Here is a 15,888-nt window from a genome sequence, read left to right as displayed (position 1 = left end):
AAATATATCAACTTTTTTCTCGTAAATAATATTTACTTACGCCCTTATTAGTAGTTTTAAATTGATTGAAGTATAACAAATTCATTCGGAAAAAACGGCATGTTGATAATATTCACAATATAATTCCTACGTACTCACTATATTTTGATGGTTGGTCATAATATCACTGATTCTTGCATGTGTTCATGGTATTAAACTTAATGCAATAAAATAAGCCGTTATTTTAAAGAACTATAGTAATAAAAATAATATAATGATAATTTAACAGACTTGGGTAGTATTCCGAATACAATATTCGGAATACTTTTTTTGAAAGTATTCAATAAAATATTTTGAATACTTATAACGAGTATCCTGAATACTGTATTTCGAATACCGTTAAATCATCTCTTTTTAAATGATTTTATTATTTCTCTGTCGTATTTTGTTTAAGCTAATATCAGGTATTTATTATTGTTGTAAACCATAAACTATAACAGTTATGTAATATAAAAATACAATACAATAACATATATTTAGTCTACAATTTCAAATGTTTCTGTTGAGTGGGCATTTATTATTTTTACAGTATGAAAACTAGAAGTATTTTAAAAGTATTTGGAATACAATTTGTATAATGAATTTGAATACATATTCGGAATACTATTTTTTGTAAATATTCGAGTATTTATTCTAAATACTTTTAAAATGTATTTTACCCAAGTCTGTAATTTAATAATATAATAAAACTTTATAATCATGTGCGAACAGCCAAATTGTACGCACATATTTTTGTTGCCTCCGTGTTATGATAAAATTAGTATCGTTTAAACTCGCCTGAATTATTCGTATCGTATATCACTCGACGTAGTTTTTTAAGCAACTACTGACTTCAATGTCAACTAGCTGCATTAATCAACCATTTTTTTGCGAAAAGTAAATTCTAGTCTAAAAAGTACCGTCATATCGTAGTGCATAGTTAAATAATATATACGAGTATAATCTTACTACAAGGCACCGCCACGTCGGTAACCTTTGGACACGCGATTAATCTATAACACTTCAATTTAATTACATTACTCTGTAGTCCATACAACTTTTCAACATAATACAATTAAATATTTAATATGAATAATCCTAACAGAAATAATGAAAATAATAAAAACAAGACGATAAAAACTAATGTAAATAAACCGAAGTCACCACAGGAAATCGTCAATAACGATAAAAAACGTAATCACTCAAGTTCGTCTAACTTCGAATAATAATCTCCAAAAATGCTTCAACATTTATCGAAATCAATTTGAATTACTAAAACCAACTAAACCACCAGATGAAACATCCGTAGAAGAAAGTCAATCAAATGCTGATCAAGCTCCCATTACTTCTAAACCACCCCATAAAATTGCTAGGTATTCGAGTCGTAAAAGAGTTCCTCGGTACTTGTTCAACAATAGCCGAATTGATTGATTTCGACAATTTTTGACTTTGCCTTAACATAACTGTAATTAACATTCCCATTCCATTTTTAGACACTGTTAAATTAAACCACAGTCTAAACCTTGGTAAAATTTAATATGGCAAAATCATATAAAAAAAAAAAAGATTAATACTGAATGCTCAGTCCCGATCTTTAAAAATATTACTTTCAAAAAATAAGCTCACAATACTAAAAACTAAGCCACTAATATTTAAATCTCTTCTGAATCTTATGTGGACATATGGAATACAACTTTGAGAATCAGCAAAAAAATCTAATTTATACAAAATCCAGGCATTCCAAAATATCTCACTACGAAAAATTGGGCGTAACATGTTTCCACCAAAAGTAGACCTTTCTCTTTTCCACCAATATCCATTTCCACCAAATAAGATAAAATACCTATATTTTTCATGAGTTTTTCGGATTGATGTAAAATATATTTAAATATACACACAATATAATCAATGCATATTGTACATTTATTGTATTTAATTGTATATTAAACCGTTATCATACTTATGTATGTACTTTTATGTTCATTAACCATTATAATATCTAAATAATTAAATACTTTATGAACAAGTGAAAAGATGGCACAGTTTAAATAATGCATTACAACTGCATGTGTGTTAAAATAAAACGTACATTTTAAAATTTATAATTCTATGATGGCTAAAGTTATCGACGTGGAAATAAAACACTAGTATTGAAAAACTTTAAATTTTTTATTGGATCAGTTAACAAATATCAAATAATTATATATATAGTTACAATTTACATAACGTATATCATAATATATTATTTTTTCATCTTTTTATATATGACCATTTTTTTAAATAAAATTTAACATTTTCCAACCGATATTGTATATATTATATAATGCCTTTACATTTATTGAATTAATAGTATATGTTAAATACAATTATTTCTGTGCTATAACTTTTAATTTAAACGTAGTAGGTATACAATTGTTTTGCTAAAAACGTGGTGAATATCTCGTTTGGTGGAAATGGATATTGGTGGAAAAGGGAATGATACACTTTTGATGGAAACGGGTATTGGTGGAAAAGGGAAAGGTCTACTTTTGGTGGAAACGGGCATCACCTGAAATATCACCAATGTTTCACCCTTTGTCGCTAATCTGATCTTTCATAAATACCTAGATATAGAACAATAGAAGAAGAAGAAGCTGGATTCTATAAACGTTTATATACTAGATTAGAAAACCACAAAAACCTTCTAATTAAAAACCTACATATCCCAACGCCTCCTGGAAATCCCAGGCGCAGACTTAAAATGAAATGTTGTAGAGACCATTTAACTTAACCCTACAAAAAATTCTAAGTTAAGTACCACCAATGGATGGCTCCTTATTCACGTAAGTACATATGTTTTTTGTATCTAATATCACATATATTTATTATGCTAATTGAATGCATAGATTATATATTTCTTGTAAAAATAAAAAATAAAACTCTATTGTTCATACTACTTCATCTTGCTTTCTACTGTAAATCAATTAGTTTTTAATTAATAATCTAATTTATCGTATAGCATCATTAGATTTTTCATAAATTTGCTTTGTAAATATAATTAACATTGATAATTATTGAAATGTAATTTATTAAAAGTGGAAATATCTTCAATAAAAAGCTTAAACATAAATTTATATAATTATTTGTGTTTAACGAATTGTTGCTAAATGTAGATATCTGCAACATGAAGATTCGGGTAACATATGTTTATGACACTTTATTTTATACATTATTTTATTTGCTATATTGGAGAATAAAAGTGCTTACATAAAAATTATCATTAAAAATGTTAATAATTAACATTTTTAAGAACAATTATTGTTCTTATGCAATCCATTTCAATACAATGTGAAATAAGTTTATGTTAATTGTTAAAATAATTGAAAAACTAAAATATTTCGTTATTGGTTAAGTAAACTTGTGTTTGTGCTTTTAGTAAAATGGAAGAATACGCCTTTGGATTATTATTGATTTTGGTTTTACATTTTACATTACAAAGTTCTTCCTAACAATTTATTTCAAAGATCTTCGTAAATTTTTGGCTCTAGTGTCATATACAAAAGAATTATGGAGTTTTCACAATATAGCTAACTAAACAATCGTTGCTTTATTAGTAACGCAATAGTATTTTAATTTATTAATGAATTATTAATTTACAAGAAGAAATCAATCGAATGGTTAGATTAACCTAACAGCTACGATACAAATTTTTATCATTATGTTCAAATAAGTCGTTAGTAATCGAGTACCACAGCATCTGAAGAATGAATATTAGTTCAATAACTACCAAAATAAAATAACATAAAAATACAAAAACTTTATTATAGTGTCGTATTTATACGCATTACAGTAAAAGTACCAATAGTTGTTAAATATATGTTTTACCGATTAGTATCGGTAAAAATTTGAAAGTTCGAATTTTTATCGAGTGATAACGGTAAGTTCTAAAATACATAAAATTATAAGATAAGATTCCGAATGATTATCGTAGTTTGATCTTTTATAAATAAGATATGGTAAAAATTAGGGTAGGATAATATCCTATAATATAGGTACAAAAATTTATTGGCGAAATAAATAAAATAAAAACGGATAAGATGTATTATCTGATTTCAAATTGTATTTTTATTGATTCATATTTATTATACAACTAATATTTAGTCTAGAATTGGTTACTGTGATACCATGAATTACACAATACTTATTTCGATCGAAATTTTCATCGGTACATCATACGTTTTATTAAGTAATTATATCTAAATAATTCATCGGCCACTGATTAAGAAGGGTTATAGATCTTCTTGTCAAATACCTATTTAATTTTTCGAGATATTACCATTTTTGGAAACCAAATAAATGATTTAAAAAATTATTAATATTATTATATAAATTCTTATACCATATATTAGACGAAATATGTCTAAAATGTATAATCAATATTGGTGAATTAAAAATAGTTTTATTATTATTAAAGAATAAAAAAATAGTAGTATTTTGTACTGAAAGACAAAATTTAAGAACTATAATCTCCTTCTAAAATTATTTTAAGTTGTTTGTCAAATTGCGAAAAATAAGTACTAGACTTTTGTAGTATAGTTTTTTAAGTAATTTGAATGAATATTCGAATTATTAAGAAAAATTGAATTCTCCGAATACATTATTAAAAATGACTACTATAAAAGTTATCTAAATACTTTTCTAGTATTTTTCCAAAATGTATCTACGAGCATGTTTCATTGACAAATTATTTTATCACTATTGTTACAAAATTGGAAAATAATAACACTGCCAGTGGCGTGAGTTAATGGATTATAACTCTCTCTCTCATTATAAATCTATTATTTTGTAAAATATGCAATTATTTTAACACATAGGAATAATGTTGTATCATGTCATCATTAAATAATCTCCACAGTTTGAATGAACTAAATAATAAAACATTTTATATTTTAGTTTAATAAAACACATAAAACATATAAAATATTAAAAAAGTATAAAAATAAGAAAGTTGGTAGGTACTTATTTAAAAGAAAATTGAAAATTGAACCCCCCCCTTCTCAAAAAATATTCTTCTGGCTACGCCATTGAATACTGTTCTGCTAAAGTTGGCAATAATCCATGTAATTTAATATTACAATAAAAAAGTATGTAATTTCTTGCATACGAATACGAGTACAGATACAGTTTTACGGAAAAATTGTGTAATTATTGAAAAAAGGTGATTTAACGTTGAAAAACTACCCAGAGTACTGTGTTTAGAATGCTCGTAAGAAGTATTCAAAATACTCGTACCATATAAAAAAAATGATTTCAAGTGTTCGGGGGTTCTTAAAAACCATTCCGAATTTCGCGATCCAAACACTATCCGAGTCTGGATATCGCATTCTGATTATGTAAATGTGGTCGGTGCATGTGCATGGGAGGAAAACACGGACAAGATAAATCAGTTTATAAATCAACGCGTTTGGTTCGTTTTCGTAAAAATACTGCGCTGACTTGCGGAAGGGGACATTTCTGGACGAATACCAGGTCCGTCCCGATCTCGAATCTCCTCGATCGGGTGTTCATTGCAGTACTCGTACGCGGTATTTATCGCATCAGTATAATTTGGTGGGCCAACGTTCATTGCGCACTAACCGGAGGTCTCGAATTCCGTAATAGGGGTCGTAGTCGGTGGATATGGTGGGGTGGCGGAGGATAATTCACCCATAGTTCACTGGTAAACGAAACTATTATAATATCATGTATTCCGCGTACACCACCGTGACCGTCTCGTCGGAACGAAATGGATTTAGGGGTCACGGATCGAAATGCGCCGCGCTCCACCGCACGGTAATACGATAATTCGGCGCACTCTGCGTCCTATTATTGTAACATCACATTATGCGTAATGATGTCGAGTACTGCGAAAATCAGTTGGCCCGGGTCGCACAAAAGTGCCGTTTTTTCCCGTCTTTATTTGTTGTTTTTTTTTTTTTTTTGTTTGTTTGTGCCCCTGATGCTCTGTTGTCGTTGTTGTTGTTGCTGCTGCTGCTGCTGCTGCTGATGCGCGGTTATTACCGCACACTCGTCGCCGTTGCGGAAAATAATAATGCGATACACGCGCACAATATAATATTGTAAACCGTCGATCGGGCCGGGATTAGAGCGGCGGACATGATATTGTAAATGGGTACGCGTATAATGCACCGGCGGCGGGAAGACAGATGCACACCCGGTCGTTATAACCACTCGGCATCATTGCGTTATTGTCGTGCGCGCGATAATGCGACCGCGATGGGTCGTCCGTTCGCGGTCAGCGTTTCTGGACGTGGTCGCGCGTCCGGACGCGGTCGCAAGATTTTTTTCCCTTAGCAGGTGGGGACGAGGGCGGAAGGACCGGTCCAGGGGCATGCTAAGTGCATCGGATCAAAAGAGTTTGGTCGTCGAGTAACCGAAAAACAGAGTTGCGCACCGGTTAGGTCGCGGTTCTTGAAACACGTGACGTTTTTCAATTTGAAAAATTCTCACCTTCACTAAATAATTCGAAACAAACGTTCGTGTTACGCACGGTTGTTAAACGATTACGAAAACTATATTGCAGTGTTTCATTGACGGATTGATTCAATGTTATTATTATTCCGACAAACGCGTCGCACTCGTAGTAAGATGTTACGCGAGCTTGACGGACAATATTATTTTTCCACCCGTAATGATTTTTAGCACTCCTAGGGTAAATTACGTTTTCACGGTCGTCGATAACCACAAGTGGACGTCGACTCGGCGTGGTCGAAAAAAAAAAAACAAGAAAACTTTTATTTTTCTAACCCGGAACACTGTCATCTATAAGATCACGTATTATTATTCTGTTACCGGCGTCGCACTGGTAATCGAAAATACAGTAGAACATTGTTGTATAAGTGTAATGAAAATATTAAAATAATATCCCGGAGGAATTATTACGATTCTAAATTCTAACGCATACCGATTGTCGGACTATACTTGCAACCTTAACCAATGTGTTTCACGGTTATATCTCTAAATAGTAACCGGTGAAACAGACGGTTGACAAGCAAACCAGAACTAAAACACTAATTTTATAAAGATAAATGGGAACATGGGAATTGAAATTAGATTTTGTTAACAGCTTAGGAAAAATTGATAGGTATAATTTTGTAAATCATTTAGTTTAATTTAATAAACTATAGAATATTTAATAATAACTCTTCTTAAATCATTTTTTTTTTTGTTTTCATATAAAACTATTATTTTAAAATAATTGTTTATGTACTTTTTTACACACAATCAATGGTTTTAAAATAATTGTAATACGTAATTTATATTATGTTGTTAGCCATTAATTATTATATGTATTTTGGGTAACGATATGATCATTGTTTGCTGATGACGGTACACCGTCTGGGATAATAGTTCTACTTATATATGTATTATTATTATTTTATTTGTACGTACGAGAAGTGACGGTGTCAAAATACGGTTCCAACGTCTTGGACATCTCTAACTAACATTTTGATGCAAGATTTAAAAATTTTTTTTTTTTATGTAGAGCCAATAATAGGTTAACAGTTTAAGGTTAAAGTTTAAATAAGTTATAAGGTAAGCCAATGAAATAGAAAATAGGTTTTGGGGGAAAAAAACATGAGCAATATACTAGGATTTAAAATTGTATACGATTACAGAAGTACGACGAAACCGCTTTAAAATGATTGCACTTTTATTAATAAGGCTAAGGTCAGGCCAGTGATGGGAGCCACTGATAGGTCCAGGCATTTTCAGGTACGACCATGGCCCTACCTCGGTGCCGGATTGGCGTTTGGAAATACTGATTATTCGTTGTTCAAAGAGCCGTAGCAAGGGGGGGGTGACGAGATGTGTCTAAGCCCCGGGTGCGATTCCTGGGAGAGTGCAAAAATGAAAATCTTGCATTTAATGTTAAAAATTACAACGGTAAACGTCGTATATTTTGTTTACAAAGGCTTTAACATCCTTCATATTAATTAAAGTAATCATTGAAAATAATAAGCATAATATTTTTAAATTAAAAATACATAAGGGCCCATTTTGAAGTTTCGTCCCGGGCGCAATGTTTGGCTGCTACGGTACCGATTGTTCGCGATGTTTTCGGGCGACGAGCTCGACGATGCGGTAACGGTCTGGGGCGCGTTGCGACGACTACATGTCTCCGTTCGTCGGAGATGTTCCGCGCGCGATAAGAGCATGCGGCCGGACGCCCGTATCGACATAATGCAGTGAGCGTATTAGCATTATTAAAGGTACACCGGTGATGAGAACGAACAACAACAGAGATCGGCAGCGGACAATAGTGTTACATGGTGACGACATTATTATTCCCATTGTAGCACGACCGGATGATTTTCCTTCGCCCTAAACCTGTAACCACCCCGTCTCTCGCGACCATCACCGTGTGACAGCTGATCTTACCCGCGTACGTACATGGTCGTTTGGTAGATTCTCGTCACGTTCTCGTTTCGTACGCGTGTTGGTCAGTGGCGAGGTCGTTTTTACCGGGCGGGTGAAATGCATATTTTCACCCGCTCTTGAAATGGAAAATCGCTTATAGATGTTACGTCACAGCCACAACAATTTTATCAGTAGACGCAAAGATTCGGCGGACTCTTTTGTATTCGTGTAGTAAAACACTTCAACACGTAAAACAAGACATTTCTATTTCAATTTAAACATAATATTATGTATGTTTATAATAGCGAAAAAATAAAAGAAAAAAATACGATGTATAGTAAACACGATATAATGAATAAAAAGGAAGAAAAATTGATGTTGGCCATCCCTGAATACCGACAATGTGTTCACGTGGTATACCGACGATCGTACCGCAGTTATTTGACGTGACTAATATAAATGCCGTATCTGGGGAAGGGAGATATGGGCATTTGTTTCCTCATGTTTTTACAATTATTTCGAAATTTTTTTCCTTTTTTCGATAGTGTTAAATAATGTAATATAATAAATTGATAATGAGGTAAATTAGTGAATTTCCTAATTTGATTATAAATCTAGGTTATTAGGCTATTAGTTTTTAATTATTTTTATTTACTATTTGCTTTATGTTTGTACTGTATACTAAAAATATGGTTACGCTCAAAAATGGGCCAGGTTCGCTTATGCAACCTTGCACTGTTGCGCATTTTCAATGATGTAGGCATACCAGTCGATGATATCATAGAATGATTCCATCGTACGGAAAATCGGATGTATAATGGTAATTTCAGTAAAAATATTTTTTCTCCCTTAGCACATCCAATCAAAATTTTAGCTTTAATTATTAATTAATTTAATTTTTTGTAAATTAGGGGACCCGTAGCCTAGACTTAAAATATAACCTTAGAGAATTCAAAACTTTTAAAAGATACACCAGAATGTTTGTGAATTTAAGGACTCTCTAGGAAAATGTATCGATTCTTCACTATCAACAACTGTATCGATAGAAAAGTAATTCATCACGATTATAACTGAAATGAAGAATAAAATAAAATTATGAATAATTGACAACTCATAGAAGTATTTGGTACAACTTTGTGAAAAAAAACTTGTTAAAATATTTAAATGGTAAGCTAAAAACCGTAACTTTTAAATATAATGTGTAATATAATCTCCTTCCCTCTTCTCTCAGGCATAAAAAATGAAAAATCAAGCGACGTGGTGATATTCAGGAAGGTATTTGGAACAACTAAAAATGGAAAAATATTAAATAGTATCATCACACAACGGGAACAAAAGAAAGACCAGTTCGTTTTATATAAATATAGGGATAATATATATATTAGAAAAATTCTGATTAATAATTTAATTTATCAATTGAATAATTTTTTTATTTCGTTTGATTTGAATTTGTTACTGTATATAAGCTTATTTTTAAAATATCATATTTACTTATTTGTGTTTAGAAATGAATTTATAGTGAACATGTAACACTGTGTATATATTTTTAACGTCAAAAGAAATAATTTTGTACTTAAGTTAATTTTTTGAATTTTTTTTATCGAAATAATACTTATTTTTTTATAGAAGTATCAGTATTCATGTTTATTTTATTTTTTATAAGTGTAAATATTTAGTAAGATTATAAGATGTAACAGTTTTAAAGTGAATTAATGGATGAATCGGATTATTTTGTTTAAGTAATTTTATGAGTGGATGTAAGTATGGAGCCATTATTTTTTAATCATCTTATAATATTTTCTTTTGAGATTAAGGTATAATTTCTTTCGAATTTGTTATTAGTTTATTAATTTGTTTCGTATAAATTATAGCTGGATCGAATTTTAAATATTGAATATTATTAATATTTATATAACCTAAAGTTTTACATTACTTTCATGAGTATAAATTATAACAATAGCATTGGATTAATCTATTGGAACTATTACAAAATTATTTGTTTTTAATTTATTCATCATATAATATATACACTATATTAATAATTGTATTTTGTCGTTCAACTAAATTATTTTGTTTTAATATTTTATTTGGATTATTTTTATAGTTTTATCAGCGTAATAATCTAAGAATTCGGGCGGATAATCGACTGCACTGTGTATTAAACTATATGTTTCATTAATGATGATTCATCCTACATCCAATATATATTTAAGTATGTGTGTACGTTTTTTTTTACTCTATTATTAATCATTTGTCGTTCAATATTATAATACTTCTTGTTTAAAATATTGTAACCAAATTTACTGAATTATATATTTATATTGATCTTGTATGCTGGTCTATAGACAATCTATGTGATGGATAGTTCCCTTAATAAGGTTATGATATAATCTTTGTGATAGTTACGAATATTACTCTTTTATATTATTCATTGTTTATAAACTTTCTTAACAATTTATTTCTATTTATAGTTAATTAATATTGTATTTAATTTAGTGTTATTACGTTTTAATAAAACACAGGTTAGTTTTATTTTAACGTTTTATTTTAAACGTTATTTTGGGTAATTTACACTTTAAAAGAAATTGCTTCCACGAGATGCACCTTAAAGGAATTGAACAGTTACAATTATTTTTCCGGATAACTTTAGATGATTCAGCTAGTATATTATACTAGGATTATTAAGCATATACCTAATAATTTAAATTTTTTATTAGTTGACTACTTTTTTCTCAGTCTTCTTATGACGGGACAATATTTCACACATACATTTTTTTCACTGTAATAGGTATAAAATACGTATAGCGATTACAAATTTACTCGACGTCTTGACTTTATCTTTATTAACAACTAGGTAATATAAAATACTGTATTTTACACATTTATTTTATCAAAATTTCCGACACTATAAGACTATGAATGTCCAGTTAAGCAACCGAATGCTCATTTTAGCATGATGCAATCCATCGATGATATAGTAATAATTTAAAATTTTTTTAATTCAAATAAAACCAACTGTCTTTGTCATTTCTTCGAACATTATATTTATGTTTATTGTCATATACGGCGATCAATTGGTTTACTCCAACGTATACAAACGAAACACACACAATGATTAATTCAATATCCCTTAGTTGATCGAGTACATGTGCATTGTACGTTCTACATAACATTGAAGATTTTATAAAAAAAATACATTGTAGTGGATGTAATTGTAGTGCAGAGTATATCTAATATCGGTCGATTGTCCTGTCGGTATTTTGGTTGTTGGTCGAATGGTTTTCAATCGATTGTCCGTGTTCCATGTCAATCATTTTGACTGTTGATAAAAATTGTTTGATCTACATCACTCATAAAATTTGACTGTCAATCATTATCAATGATACACATACACAGTTGGTTACCTATGAATGTCATTCACGTTGATAGTCACGGTGTTTGGGCCCCTTCAATCAGTTCTCGATTAATTAATGATCTTTATTTCCAAATCAAGCACATAGTAATATGCATTACACATGAGATAAAAAAATGAAACAATGTCGTTTCATGTTGTTACGGAGTTGTTTTATGCGCGTGCACATGATTTTCTAAGGAAAACCTATTTGCGAGTCATTGTGTTATTGCGTTGTGTTCTCGCGAAATGGAACGATCGCAGAGGTGAAAATGTTTCCATAACGTCACAGAAAAAACGCAGTGCACTACGAAATGAAATAATAAAGCGTGTATGAACAAACGATAAGGTTGTAATTATCATCAGGGCACATCCGAACCGTATGTCGATCGTTTTGGCGTATTCACACGGCACAAGCGTACGTTGTAGACGTTGTGCGTTCGAACGAAAATAATATTTCATTAGAGATGTTATTATTGTTATCGCGGTAAACAAAAAAAAAAAAAAAAAACGTGTCCCATTGTATGTGTTCGTCGTGGAAAAAAACGGCTAAGCTGATGGAAAACGCATACAACGCACAGAAGTGAACGCAACACGTGTGATACGCGTACATGCGCGTATTTGGGTATTATGACGGGTTCCGCGGTGCCATTGTGCCAAAACAAATATCCACACGAGTGCTCGTCCGCAACAGAATAATAATACTCGTCGGACATTGTTACCGGTCGCGGTTTTGCGCTGCGGCACAACACTCGACGGTTCCAACAACAAAACGTTTATCGATTTTTTTCCGCGCCCGTGCGACCGCCAACGTAAGCGTTACCGTCCGGTGGCAATCGGGTGCGTTTTCGACGACGGACGAGCGCCGGCCGGAACGGAAACGCACCGCGTACGTCGTGATGTGCAAGTAACGTATCCGCGGTCGGACGTACTCGAAAAACGCTACTCGCTCGCTTTACGCGCCTACCCGTCGCCCCGGTCCCCTTTTCGCCACGGCCTTAACGTGTTCAGTGTCGATGACTTTCTCCGTTTTCCAGAACGGACGGAATGATTTTTATTTTTATCTCATCGTTTCGGCGTACGCGAAAGCGAGAATTCATCGCCGCCGTATTTATTCAGCAAACCGTCGGCCACTGCAGGCGACAGAAAAGGAAAACGAAAATACAAACAAAATCAAAACCGTGTATTGTACACATATACATAATAAGACGTACGACTAAGATCGGTATTTTTTTATTCCGTGCGATTACGTTTGTGCGTGGTTTTTTTTTTCCTTTCCCCGACGAACGACGTAACGACCGCCGTCACAGTTAAGGCGGAGTTAAGCGGTGTCGGCGGTCGCCGTGGCCGCGGCCGCGTTGTTAGCCGTGGGGTCTGCGGCGGCGGTGGCGGCCGCCGCGCCGTTGCTGTTGTTCAGCTTCTCGCGCAGCTGGTCGAACATTTTCCTACGGCTCTTCCGCCCGGTGGCCGATATCTCGTTAAACGTGCTGGACACACCGGTCGCGAGATTCTTCGCGCCACTCGTGACCACGCCCACCACGGGCAAACCGTTGAGCAGACCGTCCACCGTTTCCGCGCCGCTTGCCACGTAGTCGCTGCCCTTGGCCACCGTCAGGCTGACGGCGCCCAACAGCTTGTCGAACAGGCTGAGCACGGCCAGATTGACCCGGCTGCCCGCCTTCAGCATCTCCTCCACGGACTTGGTGGCCTCCGAGCCGAAATCCATAGCGGTCGAACTGACGCTGCTCAGCAGACCGCCGTCAGAGGCCGTCGACGCCGCGCTGTCCGTCGCCGCCGTGACCGCGTTCGCGGCGTCCGTTGCCGCGGCGGCCGGCGGCGTATCCACCGCTCGCCTGCACAGAGCGTGCTTGCCGGGCGCCCCGTGAATGCCGCCCAGCTGAAGGGTGAACAGAGAAAATGAACATAAATTAAAACGTATTTCCGCTGTTCGTGAAACGGCAACGGAGTGTTCGCCGACACGGAGAGCTGTCTATTGACGTGAAGGGTTCGATATTCTCACCACCGTGCACTTCAAATGTAATTTATTGTGCGAGATAATAGTTTTGGTAGTGATTGATTTTATAGCGATAGACAGATCGACAGCGGTTTTTATAAACAACCCCAGAAAATCGATACGTAATATCGTAAACTTAAAGTGTAAAAAAAATATTAAGCAATATCTAGCAACAGTTTTTAATTTCATTATGATTGGACACCCGAAACATCTGCCGATCACGTCCCTGCCTATCGTATAGATCTCGAAACTGGACACTATAGTTCTTCAGTTCAGTAATGACTATAGCCCTGTACAGTGGAACCCCGAGGGTTTGTCAGTACCGTTAATTATATTACATTTGTTGTGTCAGTATCTTTAAAACGGTATTTGTTGCATAAACCGTAAACGACGACTGAAAAACGATAGTTCTGTTTTTTTAGGATTAGAACGCTGAACAATTGTGAACTGAATAACCGGCGTAGGTGGTACACTGATAAGTCGCTTTCAGATCATAAAGTAATACGTATCAGGTTATAGGTATTAAGCGTACGATGATGAAATCGTTCACCTTAGCGTAAGGTTCGCTTAAATCGTAACATATCTTATACTATGAGGTATATAAGGTCTATATAAAAACATCGTAAAACGCTAATTCGTTTTTTATCGAACTAATATGCATGTCCGGTATTAAGATGTTATTTTACTCGAGTAACGAAAGGTTTGAAACTATAGAAATTATTAAAAATTACCTAACACGTCCGAACGCTTCACAGGTGTACACTTTTTATTAAACATTGTTCATAAAGTGATCTGAAACACACGACTTATCGTTAATGGAATATAAAAAGTTATCATACAGGTTTTCGGTTTTCAACAACTCGGTAATTTGATTTAATGTAAAATATTTCAAGTTTGTCAAGAAATGCTCTGGTGTTTATTTATGATAATCCACTGATAATGAACATGTAATGAAGATAAATCAATGATTTAATCGTATAAAAAGTATTTTCATCGTAAGGAAAAAATATTTAAAAAAAAATTTCTGAGTACATCATTGACAATTATTGTTTGATATTTTATCCAATGAACTAAAAAGGTATGAAAAATGTATGTCAAACATTCGATTGAAAAAAATTCAACAGTTTTTCTAAAAAGTGATCCTATTTGACATTTTAAGTCTTACGCATTTTTTCCTCTGTTTTTCTCAATCATTTGATAAACTTTCAAGAAATTTAAAAAATATTCCCTAACTACATAGAACCTATTTACTATTTTTTCATTTCTCTTTGATTATGATCGGAGTTATCCTTTTAATCAAAATCGTGTACTTAGACATTAAATAAATACATACATGATATAACCAATTTATTCCTTGTTTTAATCAAAATGAAAAAAACAAGATTCGCAATACTTATTGCCTAAATCTATGTATATATATAAAATAGTGATTGAATATTATTACATACCTGAAGCAAATAGCCGACCATTAAATATACGATCATATTGGTGGAAAATCGAGTGGAATGAATCATTTTGTTAGTATTCTTGCGACAAAAATTAAATTTGACTAAGTGACCAATGGGTTAGTGGAACTTATGTTTAATGAATCGATGTGGTCGCTCTTATGTAGTAATTGGAATAAAAGAATAAACATCGTATTATTACACACATGTGCATAGCGTGTTTACAAAAGTTCAATAAATATCATACATGTTCTATAATATAAAATCATCAATTAAGCGGCTTAATTGCAACTATATTTATATATTGTCAAACTGCCTCGAAAACAAACATGAAAATAATATAATTAATTTTCTCGTACGCATTTGCAAATCATGTTTGTGATCGGAGTTCATAAAAGCATTTCATAATACTAATTAAAGCTGCATTTTAAAGGTGTTGTTAACAATAGCGCTTAAAAATAATTTTAATAACAAATGTATTCAATGTTCCTAGGTAGTAAAGTTATGAAAAGTATATTACCTTTCGTGGACATAATAAAACCATTTGTCAACATTTCGCTAGTTATTACATTATGTTATTTCGTGGGCATAGTTTCAGCTATTAATTTAAACGTAAGTTT

At 32.9% G+C, this 15,888-nt stretch overlaps 1 protein-coding gene across 1 annotated transcript; it reads right to left on the bottom strand.

Annotated features, from left to right (window-relative positions):
* Positions 1-13,015: 13,015 nt before the first annotated feature.
* LOC112688668 lies at positions 13,016-15,418 on the bottom strand. The gene is made up of 2 exons (XM_025561978.1): positions 15,272-15,418; positions 13,016-13,706 (listed from the first exon to the last, which is right to left on the bottom strand). The coding sequence occupies exons 1-2, from the start codon at positions 15,335-15,337 to the stop codon at positions 13,131-13,133; spliced, it is 642 nt and encodes a 213-aa protein (XP_025417763.1). The 5' UTR covers positions 15,338-15,418; the 3' UTR covers positions 13,016-13,130.
* Between the last annotated feature and the right edge of the window lie 470 nt (positions 15,419-15,888).

The sequence above is a fragment of the Sipha flava genome, unplaced genomic scaffold (genome assembly GCF_003268045.1).
Source record: "Sipha flava isolate LNK unplaced genomic scaffold, YSA_version1 3_pilon_pilon, whole genome shotgun sequence".
NCBI lineage: Eukaryota > Metazoa > Arthropoda > Insecta > Hemiptera > Aphididae > Sipha > Sipha flava.
The sequence above is the reverse complement of the archived record's forward strand: the minus strand, read 5'-3'. Positions and strand labels throughout refer to the sequence as shown.